The 22,604-nt window shown below is 40.3% G+C and overlaps 1 protein-coding gene across 3 annotated transcripts in view; it reads left to right on the plus strand.

Annotated features, from left to right (window-relative positions):
- The window catches only part of cbarpa (CACN subunit beta associated regulatory protein a), a 25,977-nt gene extending 3,875 nt beyond the window's left edge, over positions 1-22,102 (plus strand). For all 3 annotated transcript variants that reach the window (XM_084120968.1, XM_084120970.1, XM_084120969.1), the window contains 8 exons: positions 3,034-3,179; positions 4,439-4,500; positions 5,934-6,099; positions 7,127-7,298; positions 8,357-8,494; positions 10,769-10,955; positions 13,196-13,391; positions 14,311-22,102. In XM_084120968.1, coding sequence (XP_083977094.1) covers positions 3,034-3,179; positions 4,439-4,500; positions 5,934-6,099; positions 7,127-7,298; positions 8,357-8,494; positions 10,769-10,955; positions 13,196-13,391; positions 14,311-15,778 — 2,535 coding nt within the window. In that variant the 3' untranslated portion in view covers positions 15,779-22,102. The remainder of the gene's footprint in view (positions 1-3,033; positions 3,180-4,438; positions 4,501-5,933; positions 6,100-7,126; positions 7,299-8,356; positions 8,495-10,768; positions 10,956-13,195; positions 13,392-14,310) is intronic.
- The last annotated feature ends 502 nt before the right edge of the window (positions 22,103-22,604 follow it).

Genomic DNA, 22,604 nt, shown 5'->3' on the forward strand with positions numbered 1-22,604 from the left:
GAAATTAATACATCTTTAAAAATCAGGAATTTTTTTAGGATCAGTATTGATCTAACTGTAAAAGTTAGAATGAGTGAAATAAAATGTGTGTGTATAATTAATATAATATAATATAATATAATATAATATAATATAATATAATATAATATAATATAATATAACATAACAGTTTTGGACCTTTTATGTCTCTTCTGCTCTCCAAGGATGCATTTATTTGATAAAAATACAGTAAAAATTGTGAAATATTATTACAATGTAAATCATCTGTTCTCTATGTGAATATATAGTAAAGTGTAATTTATTCCTGTGATCAAAGCTGAATTTTCAGCATCATTACTCCAGTCTTCAGTGTCACATGATCCTTCAGAAATCACTCTAATATGATGATTTGATGATCAAGAAACACTTATGATTATTATCAATGTTGAAAACAGTTAATATTTTAGTGGAAACCGTGATACATTTATTTTTTCAGGATTTTTTGATGATATAAAGTTCTTCTTCTAAAATCTTTTGTAACGTTATAAATGTCTTTACTGTCACTTTTTACCAATTCAGTGCAGCCTTGCTGAATAAAAGTATTGAGAGTTCTGGTTCTCGAATATGATTGGCTGAGAGCCTTTTATCTGAGAGCCCATATCTAATATCATGCGGAAACCGTTTCGCAGTGTGTATCCCTCCGCTTGTTTCTGCCGGATCTACACTGCCAGAATTCCTCACAGAAAGCGTCAATGGTGGAGAAGCAAACCCAATGTAACGTTACAAATAATACTGTCACAGAGTTTTTAGGCGAGAATGTAGTTGTTTAGATCTAAAATATGTGATTTATATATAGACATACAGCCAGAACATTACTTTAGATGTTTTGGGAGATGTGAACAGCTTTATCTCGGCCAGTCCTTCGGGAATCTGCCGCTTATGTCGATAGTTCTTAAAGGAATACGCCGACTTTTTGGGACTTTATCTTATCCACCGTATCCCCCAGGGTTAGATCAGTCCATACACACCCTTCTCATCTCTGTGCGTGCCGTAACTCTGTCTGACGCACACACCGCTAGCCTAGCTTAGCACAAAGACTGGAGGTAAATGGCTCCAGCTAGCATACTGCTCCCAATAAGTGACAAAATAACACCAACATTTTCCTATTTACATGTTGTGATGTGTATAGTCACAGTGTGTACAAATAACAAGGTCACATGACACAGCCATCTTCTAACCGTACACACACTGGGAACTATATTCTCAGAGGCGAAGCACTGCTACTTCTGCGGAGTGATGTGCTCGCTACTAGCTAGCTAGTCACGTTGGTTTCGTTGACGGAAGTAACAATGGTGCTTTTCAGGTGTTGCGCTAATCACTCCGCAAACTTCTTAACTTGTACAAACTTCTTATACTTTTATAGTGGCTATTATTGTTAATCTATTTAAGATAGAAATAGCATCTGAGTTAGAAATATACTGACCATAATAATGAATAAAAAAATGCATTCTACATAGTTTATCTGGATTATGCATATGAGCGTAAAGGCTGATCTGAAGTCAGGAGTGTTTCACCTGTTCTTTAATGAGGACCTCAGGTGAGGGATGCTGTTGCCATGGAGACGCTGATCCCACGGGATGGACAGATGACCTCACAGTCGTGCGCACTAAACATTCACGAGCACACACACACATTAAAGAGAAAGATCATAATGATGTTTCACATTTAGGTTGGTTTCTCCACAGAAAGTGAAATCAGACACACACACACACACACACACACACACACACACTCTCCTCAGTGGCCTAATTCTGTCTCTAATTTTAGCGCTCTGTGTTCTCGTTTCGCATTCAGAGAGATGCAGAAATCAAGCTGAAGTTCTTTCATTAGACTTCTGATTATGTGCAGTCGTCATCGCTTATTAATCAATCATCTCTCACAAAGTTAATTGTGTTATCCAGCGCTGTTGAGACCGACGAACCATCAGATGTCTCCAGTACATTCTGTTACCAGTTACCAGACAGATGAATTATGTATATTTAATGAAATTACAGTATATTACAGTATTCTAGAGTGGTAAACGGGATAGTTAACCCATGACATGAATCATTTACTCGTTCCCATTAAAACAGTATATGGACAAAAAACCACATTTCTCCAAACATCTGCGTTTTATGGCCCTGCTCCACCGAAGAAAGTCAGTGAACAATACGATGTTGAGTAAACGATGATATGATCATTTTGGGGTGAATTATGCCTTTAATCTGACAGCATTAGTGGCATAAAAAGTTTCTAAAGCAGGAAAATAACAGAATCAATGATGCAAACTTCATCAAACATGAGACAAATTCATATTCAGCTGTAAAGCGGCACTAGAAGACAGTCAGTGTTCAGATCAGCGGTGTTGAGTCAGTAAAGGTGTTGCAAATTACAGAAAAGCTATTGATTAATCGGTTTTTAGTTCTATTAATTGCTTTTGTTCTATTACAAAATTTTAATATTAATCAGTTTTGTTCTAAATATTAATCGTTTTTGTTCTATTGTATTAAGAGATCTGACTCCAGTTACAAACACAATAAAAAGCGGTAGCGTCAGTTCTATGGGGTCTCGTTAGTCAAGCTCTCGTCAGCTGATCCTGGACCTGTAGGAACACGACTCTATCACTGTATTCATATATCAGCTCCTTCAGGATCATCCGCAGCGGATGACCTCCTCCCTCCCCAGCTCCACCTGTCTCCGGTCAGGATTTAGCATTCTGATTCGCCTTCGAAATCCCCTTCGTTGTTCATTAAAATCTTTATTAATCAATGATATCTGCAATACATTCATGTTGGTTCTGTTCTGTTCACCCCGAGGAGGGTTTGCTGCGCTTATCCATGCTAGGCTAACCAGAACAGAACCAGACCGCCGATCCAAACTGTATGCTAACTGTCAATCGTATCTGACGATAGTGGACCTGACAGAACTGGGCTTTCTTGTGTGTTCTGGAGGGTTTCCTCACGTCTCTGTGATCTTGACGCTGATCTCACGCGTGTGTGTGTGTGTGTTTTCCAGGACGTTCCTCTGGTGTCGGGCTCTCAGGAGAACTACGTGCTTCTGCTGGTGATGGTGTGTGTGTTCGCCGGCGGGACGCTGATGGTTCTGTCCGTTCTGCTGATCTTCTGTCACCGATGCTGTCGAGGAGAGCGACGTTACTCCAGGTCAACATCCACACAACACAAACCTCAACATTCGTTCACACACTCACGAGCCGCACAGATGCTGTTATTCCGGTCAATATCGGGTCTGTCAATACTGGACTAGACAAACCTGTTCATCGGCACATATAGTGTGTGTGTTCACAAACTTTATTACAAGTTTATTACGCTATACACTCGCTATACACTCGCTAGAAACAGTTTTTCCTTGTGGAAGATTTGCTTTTGGTGAGCTAATAAAATATTAAAACTCAGTCGAATCAATATTTTGTGTACAGTTATTTAATTATGCCATCCAGTATCGTGGACTCGCTCTCTCTCGTTTCACACAAACGCAGCGGCGGCCATTTTGTGACTATTGTTTTGTTCACTGTTGGATTATGAGACACAAACAGGCACGATTTTAAAACAGTTTAATCTGAAAGCAATATCTCTGATCTCCATAATTATTAATGTGGAGAAATGCTGTGTAATAAGTGTTATGACTGTAAACCGTATCTCTTAAATGTCCGTCTAGTTTGATCTCGCCGCTGAAACTGCGGAAGCTCTGCGTTTAAAGAGCGAATAACATATTTCATCTCAAATCAATATTTCTGTCTAATTATTTACTGATGTGACAAGAAGCCGTGCAGTAAGAGGATAATGTAGATCCAGCCGGTTGTTATCTCAGAATAAACCCCTTCAGGTCTGTGTGTGTGTGTGTGTGTGTGTGTGTGTGTGTGTGTGATCTCAGAATAAACCCCTTCAGGTGTGTGTACGTGTGTGTGTGTGATCTCAGAATAAACCCCTTCAGGTGTGTGTGTGTGTGTGTGTGTGTGTGTGTGTGATCTCAGAATAAACCCCTTCAGGTGTGTGTGGGTGTGTGTGTGATCTCAGTATAAACCCCCTTCAGGTGTTTGTGTGTGTGTGTGTGTGTGTGTGTGTGATCTCAGAATAAACCCCTTCAGGTGTGTGTGTGTGTGTGATCTCAGAATAAACCCCTTCAGGTGTGTGTGGGTGTGTGTGTGATCTCAGAATAAACCCCTTCAGGTGTTTGTGTGTGTGTGTGTGTGTGTGTGAGAGATCTCAGAATAAACCCCTTCAGGTTGATGAAGAGCTGATCCTGATCACCCTGTCGGGTTTATTCTGATATAACAACCGGCTGGATCTACATTATCTGTTACTTAAACAAATCAATATGTCTCAGATGCTTGAGTGCAACGGATGAATACGCTGATATTCTCACATTATGATGGTGTTGTTTGTGTTTGTGTGATGTTCAGAGCCAGTGATGACCTGGAGAAAACCAACACTACATACGTCGAGGAGAGTCAGCCGACTCAAGGTGAACATGCTTTACACCAGAGCGATTCACTGAGCGATTCACTGAGCGATTCACTGAGCGATTCACTGAGCGATTCACAGACGATTCACAGACGATTCACTGAGCGATTCACTGAGCGATTCACTGAGCGATTCACTGACGATTCACAGACGATTCACAGACGATTCACTGAGCGATTCACTGAGCGATTCACAGACGATTCACTGAGCGATTCACTGAGCGATTCACAGACGATTCAATGAGCGATTCACAGACAACTCACAATCAGTGAATCCAGTCACGCAATCAGGAGATTCTGGTGTCAGTTTTGTACTGTTAAGATATTTAAATAGGAATCTTTTTATTTTGTTCTATATATGAAGTGGTTTTGTTCTATTAAGAGATTACATTTACATTTAATCATTTAGCAGATGCTTTTATTCAAAGTGACTCACAAATGAGGAGAATGATATTAGTGATCAAACCAACAATAGGGCAACAGTGTACAAGTGCCGTGACCAGTCCAGAACATAGATTACAATATTGATCAGTTTATTCTATTAAGAGATTTAAATATTTATCAGTTTTGTTTTATTAAATTATTTAAATATTTATCGGTTTTGTTCTATTAAGATATTTAAATAATAATCGTTTTATTCTAATAAGAGATTTAAATATTTATTGGTTTTGTTCATATTAAGAGATTTAAATATTTATCGTTTTATTCTAATAAGAGATTTAAATATTTATCGTTTTATTCTATTAAGAGATTTAAATATTTATCGTTTTATTCTTTTAAGAGATTTAAATATGTATCGTTTTTTTTTCTATTAAGAGATTTAAATATGAATCGTTTTATTCTATTCAGAGATTTAAATGTCGGTCAGTTTTGTTCATTGCGAGAGTAAACAATTCTCAAACAACATCAGTGAAGATTCGATCAATTGTCTGAAGTGAAAAATAGCGTGTTTCAAAGAGTCTGAAGTGAATTTAACAAATCCCAAATTTAATTAGCAGTCATTTAAGCCTCAATATTGATAAATATAGGGTCAGTGTTGGGTGTAATGCAGTAATTAATTACTGTAATATAATTACTTTTCCCTTGAAAATTAAAAACTCTTAATTTTTCTGTGATTTGATTACAATTACTTCTAATGTAATGGCATTAAATACTATATAGAACAATTCTATATAAAACAATAGTGGATTTAACATAAAAAATGTAATGTCTAATGTTAAAATGTATGTTTTTAATGTAACCTTTGCCCTTTAAATACTTTGGTCAGTTCAAAAATAATTTCCGTAATCTAATTACACTGTTGAAGATGTAATTAGCTAGTAATGAATTACTTGTTTAGAGTAACTCACCCAACACTGTACAGGGTATATGATCATCATCCTCCTGAAAAGAGAGACTAATGTGCATTATTGAGGTTTCTCTTCTTCTTCTTCAGACATCACCATCAGACTCGAGAGTGGTGATTCGCTGTCCACTTCCGGTTGTCATGGCGATACGAACACGGATCACTTCCTGTCTGCGTCCCTCGCCGGGCGACGGGTCTCTTTCAACGAGGCCGCCATGTTTGAGCAGAGCGCCAAAGACCAGGAGAAAGGTCGAAGGTCAGACACGGTTCCTTAACCTTTCACTTCTAATACTTTGGTCAGTTCAAAAATTTATTTAAGCACTTTTATATTCAAGTCAAGTCACCTTTATTTACACAGTGCTACATATATATCAACACAGACTTTTATGTTAGATGCTATTAATTGTGATTCATCGATTTGACAGCACTAGAAATAAGACAAAATCATGACATAAAAAAGTCAACTTTTAAAAAAGTCAATTTTTTTTTCCAGAATTTAGTTTTTTCTGTTTAGTTTATACGCTGATATAGTTATGGTTCTTGGTGTGAAAACAAGCCTTTCAACTTGAACTCATATTGGTGAATGAAGAGGAGCTCTACACTAGCGCTGCACGATTATCACAATGAAACCACACGCGATTTAGCAAAGGCTGCGATTATTTTATGCGTTGTTTGTCAGTGCAGCGGCTGATCGGTAGTGAATGCACCATGTGACCACCAGAGTGCGTCTCTCACACACACACACACGCACACACGCCAAATATGCCCCGCCGCAGAAGGGTGTGTGTGAGTATCACTCCAGGAAGCCCCTATGAGCATCACACTCTCCGTCTCTGAATAAACAGAAGATTGAAACGCTTTGATTAAACATGAGTAATAAACACACGACTGCCTTATTCTGTGTCAGAAGCTCATCATCTCACAGGAGGAGGAGCTCAACTGTCCTTATGAGGAGAGTTTGGAGGAAAAGCATGTTATTAAATGTTGTCTTTTGTTGGACAAGAGGTTCATAAATGTGTCTCATGTCTGGAAATATGTTTGACACGTGTTGCTTTTTCAAATGCATGTTATAGGCGACTCAAACTCGCAGTGCGTTCAGAGTGAGCCGCGTTTACTGAGCCGTACGTCACTGACAAGCTGCACATAACTAATAATCACAGCCTTTGCCATTTCATAATCATGATAAGCCAAATCAGTTTAAGTGCGATTACATGTAAATTGCGATTAATCGCGCAGCACTACTCTATACTGATCCGTTCTCTCTCTCTCTCTCTCTCTGTCAGGTACACACTCACAGAAGGAGACTTCCATCATCTGAAGAAAGCTCGTCTCACACACCTGCACATCCCGGCGCCGGCGCTGAAGATCCTCACCATCATGGAGTGCGATTCCCCGGAGAACAGCGTGACGGTCACCGAACAGCCCTCAACACACCCGTCACTCTCCATATTCCAGGTGACACACACACCTCACGCCTTCAGTCTAAAGTTATCTATCGAAATAAAGTGTAGCCAATATTTTATTTGTGTATTTTCTCAATGACAGTGATACAGCATTAGTGGATAATAATGACAAAAGAAACCCTCTGGAGCTCTTCACGTGTCAATTTTTTAATTTTTTTTGTCAATGAAATGAATGTACTATATTTTAGTTTGATAATGTTTTTTATTTAATATTTTGTATTTTTTGGGGATTTTTTATACATAATTATATTTACGCTATATTTATAATCCATTTAATCACTTTTTGAGCATAGACCTGAAAATTACATTTCCAACTTAAACTGGTAAATCTTGATTGCTTTAGAGCGACAGACTGAAGTTTGATATCTTTTCAAAGACGACACTCGGCAGATTATTGCTGAAGCGAAAACAGTTACAGAATTTTATGCTTATTATGAAAAATGCATAAAAATACTATTTTCAATTTTTATATGAAATATATATTTAAAAAACACATTTTACTCTAAAACTGCAGAAAATCAAAGCCATGAACCTAATTTCTAAGTTTTGTTCCAAATTTGAGGATGATATCTAAAAAAATGGTCTTTCAGTGAGATGTTGTTCGGCTGCAGTACCAAACGCTTCCACTAGAGGAAATTTGTCCCATTAATTTCCAATGCGCTCATTTCTGACCGCGAGGAGCACAAGTGGGACTATTTCTTTCAGGACCATTTAACCTGTTCGAATCATGTCCGTGATTTGTTTGTGTGTTCACACAGCAAGTGTTTCATACCATTCAAATAAAGTAAAAAATTCTAAAAAAACAAAACGTAAAATCTTTCTGTCAAAAATGCTAAACTTACTTGCATTGATACTCATTGCATTCTGGGATCAACTTCTCCATAAAGGATGGATGCGATACTGAGTTAGAATTTGTCCAAAGGTTTCTTTATCATACTGGTCATATTCTGGAGTCTGATGCGCATGATGCCTTAAAATGCAGCCTATGTAGTCTGTGCACTAGGTTGAGGAGCAGAGCAAATAAAAATGTGTGTGTGTGTGTGTGTGCAGCCAGCTGAGGGCCCCGTGCCGGAGGCTCCAGGATTGTGGATCAGTCAAAGCCCCAGCTGTGCTCTTCCCGGAGACACACTCAACTCCACCCTGAACAGCAGCGCCGAACACACCGGCAAACCTGCCCGATCACAAACCGTGAGTCACTGCGATCATCACTGCTAAGAAACCCAGGAACGCTGCAGTAGCGATTCATTTGGTGACATAATGAACTAACATCAACAATAACATCAACTAACATCATCATAGTAGGCAGTCATGTGACTGGTGCGGAGACATTCAGGGGCGCAACTACCCAGTGTCAGAGGGGTATGCAGCAACAATTTTATAACCAATGCAACATAATGCCTTTATGTTAAAGCAGATGGAGAGTTTGAAAACACTTAAAGTGCCTTAATGTTGAGTATTTTCTTTATAATGGTTTTCTATGGAAAAACGTGTGTTGTGTTTATATTCTGCTTGCCTGTATATAGTTGGGGGAGTGGCTACTGTAGCAGATGGAGAGTTTGGGGAGGGGCTACTGTAACAGGCTTAGAATTGGGGGAGTGGCTACTGTAGCAGGCTTAGAATTGGGGGAGTGGCTACTGTAGCAGATGGAGAGTTTGGGGGAGGGGCTACTGTAGCAGATGGAGAGTTTGGGGAGGGGCTACTGTAGCAGATGGAGAGTTTGGGGGAGTGGCTACTGTAGCAAATGGAGAGTTTAGGGAGGGGCTACTGTAGCAGATGGAGAGTTTGGGGAGGGGCTACTGTAGCGTTTGGGGGAGTGGCTACTGTAGCAGATGGAGAGTTTGGGGGAGCGGCTACTGTAGCAGATGGAGATTTTAGGGAGGGGCTACTGTAGCAGATGGAGATTTTGGGGGTGTGACTACTGTAACAGATGGAGAGTTTGGGGGTGTGGCTACTGTAGCAGATGAGAGTTTGGGGGAGTGGCTACTGTAGCAGATGGAGAGTTTGGGGAGTGGCTACTGTAGCAGATGGAGAGTTTGGGGAAGTGGCTACTTTAGCAGATGGAGAGTTTGGGGAGTGGCTACTGTAGCAGATGGAGAGTTTGGGGGTGTGACTACTGTAACAGATGGAGAGTTTGGGGGTGTGGCTACTGTAGCAGATGGAGAGTTTGGGGGAGTGGCTACTGTAGCAGATGGAGAGTTTGGGGGAGTGGCTACTGTAGCAGATGGAGAGTTTGGGGAGTGGCTACTGTAGCCGATGGAGAGTTTGGGGAGGGGCTACTGTAACAGGCTTAGAATTGGGGGAGTGGCTACTGTAGCAGGCTTAGAATTGGGGGAGTGGCTACTGTAGCAGATGGAGAGTTTGGGGGAGGGGCTACTGTAGCAGATGGAGAGTTTGGGGAGGGGCTACTGTAGCGGATGGAGAGTTTGGGGGAGTGGCTACTGTAGCAGATGGAGAGTTTGGGGGAGTGGCTACTGTAGCAAATGGAGAGTTTAGGGAGGGGCTACTGTAGCAGATGGAGAGTTTGGGGAGGGGCTACTGTAGCGTTTGGGGGAGTGGCTACTGTAGCAGATGGAGACTTTGGGGGAGCGGCTACTGTAGCAGATGGAGAGTTTAGGGAGGGGCTACTGTAGCAGATGGAGATTTTGGGGGTGTGACTACTGTAACAGATGGAGAGTTTGGGGGTGTGGCTACTGTAGCAGATGGAGAGTTTGGGGGAGAGTTTGGGGAGTGGCTACTGTAGCAGATGGAGAGTTTGGGGAGTGGCTACTGTAGCAGATGGAGAGTTTGGGGGAGTGGCTACTGTAGCAGATGGAGATTTTGGGGGTGTGACTACTGTAACAGATGGAGCGTTTGGGGGTGTGGCTACTGTAGCAGATGGAGAGTTTGGGGGAGTGGCTACTGTAGCAGATGGAGAGTTTGGGGAGTGGCTACTGTAGCAGATGGAGAGTTTGGGGAAGTGGCTACTTTAGCAGATGGAGAGTTTGGGGGAGTGGCTACTGTAGCAGATGGAGAGTTTGGGGGAGTGGCTACTGTAGCAGATGGAGATTTTGGGGGTGTGACTACTGAAGCAGATGGAGAGTTTGGGGGAGTGGCTACACACACACACACACACACACACACAAGAGCTTTTGAAGCTCTGCCCTCTGTGCCGGGAGCAGCAGCTCATTTGCATTTAAAGGGACACACATAAAATTACGTGTTTTTACTGATCCTCAAAAAAGGACAATTTTAACATGCTGTAAAAAAATATTTGTGTTGTATTTTGAGCTAAAACTTCACACACACACTCTGGGGACAACAGAGACTTATTTTACATATTGTAAAAAGGGACATTATACCACCCCTTTAAATACGTTTGATTAAGGATTGTAATATAAGCCAGATGTTTTCCTCAGATTCAGCCATGTTACCTGTGACCATCTTCACTTCCACCATCTGTTCACTCCTGGTTTTCCTCTCCAGATTGAGGTGATGAGCAGAAGCCTGCTGATGGACAGAGATGTCACTTCCTGTCCAGCTCAGGGAACTGTGTTCCACTGCCTGTCTAAGCTCAGACGCCACACCAGCCTGGAGGGAGCGGGTCTGTTCTTCAGCGTCAAGAAATGGAGACTCGACACCATCCAGAGAGCAGCGAGTCTTGATATGAGAGGTGAAATATCATTTAATTATTAAATAACTAATTCCTAATGAGTATATAATAATTAAAGCTGCAGTCCGTAACTTTGTTGGGTTAAAAATAATCCAAAAGAAATTTGAGCAAGTGCATAACCAGCCAGTGTTCAACACTCTCTGCTTGCCGTAGCTCGACTCAAAACGGTAAGCTTGTAATAATGTTTTTAATTCCAGTGGTACTGGTGGATTTCCGCGGGAAATTCGAGCATGTCTTTGCGTCATTGCGTCCCATCTGTACACAAAGTCACATCTGTACTCATAAAGAAGAGTCTCGGCTAGTAGGCTATGAGTGTGAGGATGTGGAGGTGGAGATTTATAGCCTTTTCTCACAGCACTTGATATAATTAAACTTATCAATTTTATGGAGGATCCAGAAATGGTTCAATCGACAATCACCAGTGACAACTGGAGATTCACCCGTTGTAAAATGCAAAAGACTTCGGACTTCGGAGTGGCTACAGAAAAAAAGAGACTGCAAAAGTGGATGTTACTTACTTGTTCAGAGGACATTTTCCAGTGAAAATTCTTCTGTTGGTCATATTTCCAAAAAGTAGAATCTGTGATTGCGAATGCCAATCCTCAAAACATTGGATGCATCAAGCTGTGCCATGCCGAGGCACAACCCACGTAAAGTTGATAATTCTAACAGAGATGGCGACAAAGAGGAAAAACTACGGACTACAGCTTTAATAAACAAATAAATGAATTGAATAAACTGTCCATATGCGTTGATGTGAAAGTTGACTTCAGATCAAATTGTTCTTGCAGTTTAGTTTCATTAAACGCTCTTGTTGGCTGTTTTGTTTTCTGAAATTTTTTTCAAAGTTCTCGAAACTTAAACAATAATGATTCCTCATGATATGAGCTGCAATATTGCTCAGAAATCAATCACACAGTCCAAAAGCAGTCTCCTTAAACAATGAGAGCTTTTATTCAGCTCTGAATGAGCCTGGAGAAGAGGAATCAATACCAGATCAATACGGGGAGAGTAGCTCAGTCTAGTTAAAGTCACGTGACTGTTGTGAGATCTGATTGGCTCACAGACTTCAACCAAGAGCGCAGGACAAATCTGCTTCCTGATAAATGAATGATATGATAAATGAATTTAAATAATCACATTATTCACCTGATGTGAAAGGTCAGTCAGTACAGCTGCTCATTTCCTGCTAATGAGTGTTAGATTGCATTACATGCAGGCATTAGGGAGGCCGAGGAGCTTCTTCACCATGTGAAAATAGTTACATGGACTATTGTAATGCACTTTTTAATGTTTATTAGCAATTCACAGCTCAGCATTGTTATTTCGAGACAGCAACATAGTGTCGGCCCAGATCCGGTCCTGTCTGGGTTGTTAACTCAAAGTGTAATGTTTCTGTTAACTGAAGTGAAGCTGAAATAAAATATAAATATTAGATGAAACACTTAAACTTAAAAAAACTTAAGCTAAGTTTAAAAATATTTCAAAAGCTGAAGTGCTAAAAGTTAAAATTTGAAGTGCTAAAATTACTTAGAATAAAACTGAAATAAAACTAAAATAAAAATGACAAAAATAAATAAGGATATTACTAAAACGTAAACTAAAATGAAAATGAAAATAATATCTAAATACTATAATAGTGTATAAATAATACTAATATAACACTGTCACATGCTGACCTCAGTGTTATTTCTGTGATGCCTTAGATGCTGTTATAAAAATCAGTCACTTCTAAGATTTCGTAGTTGTGATGCTGCCTTAGAAGGTTTTGGAACAGAGCTTGTGTTTCTTCTCAGTCTGTGATTGTGTTAAGACAGTGTACACTGCGATTTATAATAGTCCTTTACGATTGTTGCTTGTCAGACTGTACGAACATCATCCTCGCTGTAAGTCATGTCACACTCTAAGATCTCAGATGTCATTGATGTCGGACTGGTTACCCAGTTACACTGATCCCGTTACACGCGGGATTGAAATGGTGGCTACAAAGAAATCTCTAACGTTAATTTTGGTCACGGCTTGTCTTGAAAAACGAAGACACTGGCAGAATTTCGTCGGAGGTAAAATTCGATCGCAACGGTCATTAATCAGCTGTCGGTGAACATGTCAAACTAACGATCAAAGACTTCATTATAGCCTAGGATCAGAGGATTCTTTTAGGATTTAGCTCTGGCTCCGGCTTAAGTCAACTAGAGTCATCTGTGCAAATTCTTACCTGGCTATTCCTGCTATTCTTTTAGGTTCTCCGCGGAGACGTGTGTTTCAGAGGCAGCGGGCGGCCAGTGAGACTCTGGATCAGGGAGAAGAAAACTTGCAGGGTGGAGTCGGTGACTTTCTGTTGCCAAAACCTCCCGCTCAGCCACAGACGGAGCCGCCGAGACGCCTCTCGGCCAGTTCTTTGGACGCCAATGCAGGAGCTCCTCAGGCCCTCAGCAGGTACAGTCACAATATCCCAAAGTTAGGGCAGGGTGTCCAATCCTGCAGGCTGGAACAAAAGTCCAGGATCAGGATTGAACACCCCCGAATTAAGGCAGGGTTCCCAGACAGCAACATAGTGTCGGCCCAGATCTGGCTGACACTATGTTGCTGTCTGGGTTGTCCAATCCTGCTCCTGGAGGGCCAATGTCCTATAGAGTTTAGAACAAACCTGCCCAAACACGCTGAATGTTTCTAGTAATCCTGAAAACCGTGATTAGATGGTTCAGGCGTGTTAAAGCAGAGTTAGAGCTAAATATATTGAACCCTTCAGGAGCAGAGTTGGACTTAGGGGATCTTTGGGCACCTTACCGTTCAATTTCAGGAGTCACAGTCCAATTCCAAAACAATCCTCGATGTAGAGTTGTCAAAAGTACCGACTTCGGTACCAAGTTGGTACTAAAATTGTAAAAATGTGACAACCAGCATTTCCCACTAGCATTTTGAGCGCTGTTGAATGGATTTTTAAACACCTCTAATTGGCCATTGTGTTGACACACTCAATATATAAGTCTGTGATTGGCTAAAATGATCAACAATGACATTTTTGAAGCTCTTCATCGAGCGCTTACACAGATACACCTGGGAGCGTTTGAAAGCGGTGTCTTTTAGCAGATATATTAGCTACTGTAGAAACATGTCGATGTAAGGGGACACGCGGTGTGTGTAGAGAGAAATGGCTCATTCTAAGGTAATAAAAACATAACGGTTCATTAAGTAAGATCTTTATACACCACTGAAAACATAGTTATGTATATGATATTGCATCTCTGTCAACAGATCCTTCTAGATATTACACAATGCACCTTTAATTACAATGTTTACCTTTCTGTCTGGGGAGTGTGTTGGCGATTGACATCATGTCTTTGCACCCCTTCAGGTTAGAGGTAGAGGCTGTGATGGAGCTCAGACACAACACAGATGCAGTGACCAAAGACACGACTCCAGCGTTCCCCTCATTCCAGGAGATGGAGGACAGGGAGGAGATGATGGCAGGAGCTTCAGGAGAGTTTGGTCCACTGAGTCATCAGGAGAGTCTAGATCAGCCCAGCTTGTACCGGGACATCTGGAGTTTGAGAGCTTCGCTGGAACGGTACGCGTCCTCGGACCTGAGCAGCAACGACAGAGACTCCACTCGCAGCGACGCGGACAGCGTTTGTTCAGCCGGAGCGTCAAGATCAGGCGCCCCCAATTACCAGTCACAAGACATCGATGACGACATGGACGGGGACGGTGAGCTGCCGTACGACGATGTGGTCCGGGACGCCGGGTTGAGGAGAAACGCACGGGACAGTGTAGATTCTGAGGGAGAGACGAACAACCGGAAGCTCCTGCAAATGGACAGCGGATACGCCTCAATCGAGGCTCCTTGCAAGGCTCCCGAGGAACTTAGGCTTTTCGGAAGTAGCTCTGCGAAGACCGCATCTGAACGCAGACGCTTTTTCACCAATTCTGGCCGCAAAGGCACGGTTTGCGAGAGTTTTGAGGCGCGACTCTTTAAAGAGGAGCTGGAAGACGAGGCATCTGTAAGTCTGGCCCCCCAAGAAACACAACCCAGGCCTCGCTTCCGCCGACGAGACTACAGCATCGATGAGAAGACCGAGGCGCTGTTTAACGAATTCCTACGGCATGATCCCCAGTTCGACCAGCAGGGGTCACCCTCATTACGACACCGTCACCGTTCCCGTATTCATCTCCGGAAGCAATGGCAGCGTAGCAAACAATACAGCGATCCCGGAGCCGCTCGATACTCGCCATCCCTGGAGCGACAGCGCTGCTATCCGCTACGCCGAGGCGACAGCGCTAACTACCCCTTGGACACACGCTATCATAGTACCTTGCCTCGCATTGCTAGTGCGGCGGATGAGGAGGGCAGCGAAGGAGCGGCGGGTACAGAATCGCCCGAGCCGGAAACAGTCGGACCAGACCTGGAAGGTGCTGGTCCACCCTCGGGTGCTGGGAGTTCAGGTCCGGATCTGGAGGAAAACGCAAACAACAGCAGCAACAACACAAGCCGGCATTTCTTTTCATCACAACCGCTGGAAAACAGTGCGAGTGATTGTGGGATAATGGAGGACTTCGGGACAACTGCTAATCCCGCAGACTCACATAAACATTCATGCATGGACGGGCCGCCGATGACCACGTTTAGCTCTCATTTGCATTCCCATACAGACACACTCATGCCGGATTCGGACTATAAGCATCACACCTATACTGACATAAGTCCGTCAGACAAACTGGCATCCATGCTGGATGATCGCATCTACTCTAATCTGAGGACTCAAAGAGGAGGTCAAGAGTGTGTCGTGAACGTAAGCCGCACCTCAACCGATCTTGAAGAATAAAGCGCTCGCTACGCCAAGAATGATAACTATAACCATAAAGTTTTAATATAATCGCTCTTGGAGAATAGCAAAGTCGCACCACAACTGTAACGATAACGACACTTATATTGTAGGAGTTTTTTTGAACGATAAAAACATTGACAGCGAATCAGACTTTAAAGAGCTTGAGCATTTAAAGCGGCGTACGACAAAACCCCCAGCATGCACTTATATTTAACAGAATGATATTGTCTGCTGGTGTGGACACCATTATAGTTATCGTTATAGTTATCGTTCTTGTACAGAATAGTTTAGGTCAAGTTTTCACGAACTCCTTCTCCAGGGTGCTTGTGCTACTAACGTCATCATCGCGCAAAAAACAACTCAATCTAACAACACCGATGCAAAACAAAACTAAATCACGGCTATTATAATTAACATTCGTCACATTGCACAATGGCTCCAGACGCTCTTTTTTTTTTTTACCCCCCCCCCCCATTTTATTGATAAATATCCAAAGTGATAATTTATTATTTGGAATTTTATTTAACTACTAATTTAATAAATTATGTTAAAAGATGTTTTCATGAAAGACTGTGATAGTTTGTGGACAGGTTGTGTAGTAACGCTTGTTGTTCGGTGCCGGCTCTGAGAAACAAGAGCAAACCTCACATTGAGAGAAGTGACAATAACTCTACTTCAGATGAATACAAGCGTGGTGCATGCTGGGAACAGTAGCAATAATTAGGTGAGGCGTGTAAGTTTTGGATATTAAAGTACCTTCTTGTAACCCAGTTGAGTGTAAGTCCCTGGTACACTGACCAATGGAAAACTGTCTTTATTTTAGGGAGTCTGTTTAGTGACTTAAATTACAAACTTCACCTTTAAAATATGAGTTTGAGTAGTACGGATGCATCCATACTGACCCAGGGGGAAATGCTGGAAAACCTCAGTTGAACTTCATCTCCTCTTCTAAGGGACTCTAGATGCACACACTGATCTGCGGTCAAAGGAACGTCCACTGTGAAACCGTTTCAGAAATCAGCACGGGTCATTTCTAATCAAACCAATCTAATCACACGTTCACATGTGCTTCGAACCATGACGGCTGAGATCTGATAACTCCCATCATCACCGATCCTTATATATCCCACAATGCACTGTCCAGAACATCTCTAGTCCTCATTACTAAAACATTAATGCTAAGAATCCCAAACAGCAACATGGTGTCGACCCACATCTGGTATCCATGTTTACCAGATGTGGGCCGGATCTGGGCCAAAACCATGTTGCAGTCTGGGATATCAGCCTCAATATCTCCGTTTTCATATCATACACGTCACATTTATGACCATAGTTGTACTGTGACTTTCAGATCTTGTTTAGCATCGGAGAACGCAGGGTAGGTTGTAGGAAATTGTATATACATGTACATCTACATCACTCTGAATTGTCATTTTTGAATTATGATTCCTTTGCAATAAAGGTAATTTTGTTGGTTTTATGCAAAAATCATGTTTATTGTGAAAAGAAAAAAAACATGAAAAAATCTGGTTGACTGATTTAAATCACAAAGCAAATGAGACGTACATGTTTGTTGAATTAAATTATCTTTTTATTTAAACAATAATAAAAATCTGCAATTTTTTTGTAAACAGAAAAGATTCCTTGAAAATGCTCATGGTAATCCATTACTTTAACCTCCAGATACTGGCCTATGGCAGACTGACAGATGCATGTTGGGTAGTTTGAACGGTTAGATTCATCTGGTGAGTTTTGGTGAAGTGATCACACATATCAAAAGGAAACACACAAAAATGAAGAATTACATAATGCAAAAATAAAAACAGAGCTAGAAATGATTGCCTGTGGAACTGAACTCTTGCTATTGGAGGTGTAAAGGGGTCGTTGCCATGGAAACAGCTGTGTCACTGGCCAGAGGTCACACGCCAGAGATGACCCGCTTCTGGACGGTCTTGCCTTTTCCTCTCACAATAATAATTGCAGATTCTTTGAATTAATCGTGTGGAGGAAGAGTTTCCTGCAGTTCTAGAAATAAAGAAGAGGTTTCCACCAGCCTCAGTCATCCGTCAACACACGCATGACATCATTTCCTGTTTAGTGCATCCCTCAAAAAACTTGAGTTTGAGAACACAAAATTGTGACATGTTCGTCTGGTGCTCTTCGGTCATTTTTGACCAAACATTTTTACATTTTGTTTTTTTAGAATTTTTTATTTCAATGGAATGGTACGAAACTTGGTAAAGGTTTTGGCACTTGCCCTGTGAACACAATGGACATGATTCGAACAGGTTAAATGGTCCTGAAAACAATGGTCACACTTGAGCTAGTTAAAACGAGCGCATTGGAAATGAATGAGACGAAGTTCCTCTAGTGGAAGCGTTTGGTACTGCAGCCGAACAACATCTCACTGAAAGATCATTTCTGGAGATATCAAGCTCAGATTTGGAACACAACTTGTTTAGATTTATAGAGTTAGTTTTAGAGTAAAACAGGATTTTGAAAATATATATTTCATATAAAAAATAAAAGTATTTTTGTGCATTTTTCATAATGCACGTAAAATTCTGTTACTTTTTTTAATTTCACTTTTTAAAACTTTTCACTTCAGCAATAATCTGCCTAGTGTCGTCTTTGAAAAGAGATCAAGCTTCAGTCTGTCGCTCTACAGCATTCAAGATTTACCAGTTTAAGTTGGAAATTTAATTTTAAGGTCTATGCTCAAAAATTGAATAAATGGATTATAAATGCAGTGTAAATATAATTTAGTATAAAAATCCCCTAAAAATACAAAATATTAAATAAAAAACATTATCAAACTAAAATATAGTGCATTCATTTCATTGACAAAAAATTAAAAATCTGTCTATTTTGACCGACAAGCGAAGATCAGTTTAAGCTATTTTGCTTCATGAATTTAGTTAAATAATGTGAGTTATACAACCGTTTCAAACACGGCTCATCCAATCAGAATCCAGAGTCATAATGATGTTATATTTTAAAATCATTTGTTTTCCGGCTTGTTTGCGTATAGATCAGGGAATACTTGCTCACTTAAAGACTCGAGGATGTGCAGAAGAAGATCACAAGCTCAGGGTTCGAGCGCCACTGATGAGTCGATGCGCTCGAGTCCTGCATGCAGAAACACTGATGACACACACAAACACTGATGACACACACTGAATAACAGACTGCGGTGCTCGAGGGATCCTTCACTCCAGTAAACTATGGATTGCCGCAGGGATCTGTGTTAGGCCCTCTGCTATTCTCAATATCTATGATGCCACTTGGAAATATGGAATTAGTTTCCATTGTTATGCTGATGACACTCAAATATATATTTCATCACGGCCGGATGAAAACGCTAAATTATCCAAACTGACAGAGTGTGTTAAAGATATAAAAGATTGGATGACGCGTAATTTTCTTTTATTAAATCCAGACAAGACAGAGGTAATATTTATCGGTTAAAAAAAACGCCCACAAAACCTCTCACAATACAACTTTAACATAGTAGGATGTCCTGTTACTTTATCCTCTACAGTAAAAGACCTGGGTGTTATACTAGACTACAACCTGTCTTTTGAAAATCATATTTCATGTTACAAAAACAGCCTTTTTCCACCTTAGAAACATTGCTAAGCTACGTAACATGCTATCAGTTTCTGATGCAGAAAAGTTAGTTCATGCATTCATGACCTCGAGACTAGATTACTGTAATGCTTTATTAGCCGGTTGTCCTGCGTCCTCAATAAACAAGCTACAGTTAGTCCAAAATGCAGCCGCTAGAGTTCTTACTAGATCAAGAAAATATAATCATATAACACCAATTTTATCATCACTACATTGGTTACCTATAAAGTTCCGTATTAATTACAAGGTATTGCTACTGACTTATAAAGCCCTAAACGGCTTAGCTCCAGTCTATTTAACGGATCTTCTATCGCCCTATAATCCATCGCGCTCTTTAAGATAAATTAAATTCGAGGCTAAATTCGAGGCTTTTGGTCATACCTAGGATATCCAGATCCACCAAAGGAGGGAGAGCATTTTCACATTTAGCTCCAAAACTCTGGAATAGCCTTCCTGATACTGTTCGTTGCTCAGACTCGCTCTCCCAGTTTAAAACTAGATTAAAGACGCATCTCTTCAGCCAGGTATTCATATAATATTTTTAATCTTACAGTTCAAACTACAATCCGGCCTCTTTTTTTCTCCATTAGGTCACCTGATGGAGTTTTAGGTCACCATTAGGTCACTTGATGGAGTTTTTCGGTTCCTTGCCACTGTTGCCTTTGGCTTGCTCAGTTGGGGATATTTAATGTAATTTAATCAATCAATAATATTGATCAGCCTTACCAAACCTTGTTGTGCTATTTTGATTTAATACTGTGAAGCTGCTTTGATACAATATGTATTGTGAAAAGCGCTATACAAATATACTTGACTTGACTCTTACATCACCCATTCACACGCATGATGCTGCACAAAGTCAGATGTTTCACAGAATGTTCACGCTGCTCACGGCAAACTCTGTATTAGTATCAGTAAGACACTATTATAGATTTTACAGGCTTTCTACACATTTTCAATATCAAAATTCCAGACTCAAATTTCCAAACCTCAGATCGTATGGTGATCTTCGCATGTCGCATATTCTTATTTCAATGAAATGAATGTTCAATATTTTAGTTCGATAATGTTTTTTATTTAATATTTTTTTTTTTTATTCTTCACATGTCGGTAAAAAATTACTGAATTTTTTTTTTTTTATTTCAATGAAATGAAAATTTTATGGTACTAAATTATATTTACGTTGTATTTATAATGCATTTATTCACTTTTTGAGCATAGGCCTAAAAATTACATTTCCAACTTAAACTGGTAAATCTTGAATGCTTTAGAGCGACAGACTGAAGTTTGATCTCTTTTCAAAGACGACACTCGGCAGATTATTGCTGAAGTGAGAAAAGTTTTATGAAAAGTGAACTTAAAAGTTACAGAATTTTACATTTATTGTTATGAAAAATATACTATAAAAAATATTTTACATTTTTATATGAAATATATATTTTCAAAAACAAGTTTTACTCTAAAACTGCAAGAAAATCAAAGCCATAAATCTAAAGTTTTGTTCCAAATCTGAGCTTGATATCTCAAGAAATGATCTTTCAGTGAGATGTTGTTCGGCTGCAGTACCAAACGCTTCCACTAGAGGAACTTCGTCTCATTCATTTCCAATGCGTCATTTCTGACTGCGAGGCGCACAAGTGGGACTATTTCATTTAACCTGTCTGAGTCATGTCCATGTTTTTTTTGTATGTGTGTGTGCGCGTGTGTCCACACAGCAAGTGCCAAAACCTTTACCAAGTTTATAAATGTTCGATCAAAAGTGACCGAAGAGCAGTAAAAGAGGGTTAAAAGTGCGCTCAGGCTATGTCAATATTACCATAATTACGAGATTCCAAAAGCGTTCACGTCCTCACAGAACTTGTAAGCTGGGAATTTTCAGAGAGCTCCTACTTGTACCATGTGACCGCTGCAGATTCCCATAATTCCCAGTTCCGTCGTGTGCTGTCGTCTTGAAATCAGGGTGATTACGACATGGCGTGAACACAGCAAAACATTAATGGTTCATATACAGGGCATAAAATGAACACTCTGGCAGATATACGACACGATGTCGGTAACATTTTTATGAGTTCTAAACAATGCAATATTGTGAGAACATAAACGTGAACGTCGTCTTGTGCTTCAACGGACAAATTCACACAAAATTGTGTCAACTGCCCAGCAAGTATTCTCGTATACGACGCAAGTATACGTAAACAGTTGAGAAAGAAAGCGCATGTGTCAGTGTATTAGATCCATGCATTCCCTCTTAAAGTGACAGCAGCCTAATATTAAAGTGACAGCAGCCTAATATTCCTGATGCTGTTGTTTTTAATGTTAATCAAACAACAAAAGACAAAGAAACATCACTCGCTGCTCTTCACTGAATCATCTGTAACTTTAATAAGGATTAATCTGTCTTAAGGCTGGTAAAAATTAGTTTTAGACCCTGTTCATACAGAATTATATCTGATATAGTACAATCAGTATAGTTTTGCGTAATGAAAATGTGAACCTTGAATTCATGTTCGACAATCGCTATAACTTCAGCGATGAAAACACTTGTGTGATAAACAGGGTTCGTACAGAAACTGTAAAATGAATTCCAGGACTTTCAAGCTCTACTTTTTTGGTTTTCAAGGAATACAATCAAATATCTCATTAATCAAACAATATCTTTATTACCTTCAAAAAAAAAAAAAAAAAGGTAAATAGATGATAAACCAATAAAACAAAATGGAACAAATAAAGTGCAGCAGATGCAATGACTGCGGGAACTTTAACTATTGAAGGACTTACATTTCAAAAAGTCAAATCCAAGCACCTCGTACAAACCCTAGATAAACTTACGTTTAGAAATTCTTAATTTTATAATTTTATACAGAAAACTGAATAAAGAAAATAGTCTGAAAACACAATTTTTCCATACTTTTCCAAACTGTTTGTCGTTTGAACAGGAATATTAGGCTGCTGTCACTTTAAGAGCGAATGCACGGATCTAATACACTGATACACATGCGCTTTCTTTCTCAACGGTTGCCGAAATAAAGCTGACTTGCAGAAGAAAACGCATGTATTTGGAATGAATTGAGAAGGTCGTTTGAAACGACATGATTAAACGAGTAAACATTGGATGTAGTGCGAAAACCCCATTACTCTCCATCCCAGCATGCAGTGCGTGTGGCCAAACACCTTCTTCCAATCAAACACGCAT

The sequence above is a fragment of the Abramis brama genome (genome assembly GCF_963993115.1).
Source record: "Abramis brama genome assembly, chromosome: 7".
NCBI lineage: Eukaryota > Metazoa > Chordata > Actinopteri > Cypriniformes > Leuciscidae > Abramis > Abramis brama.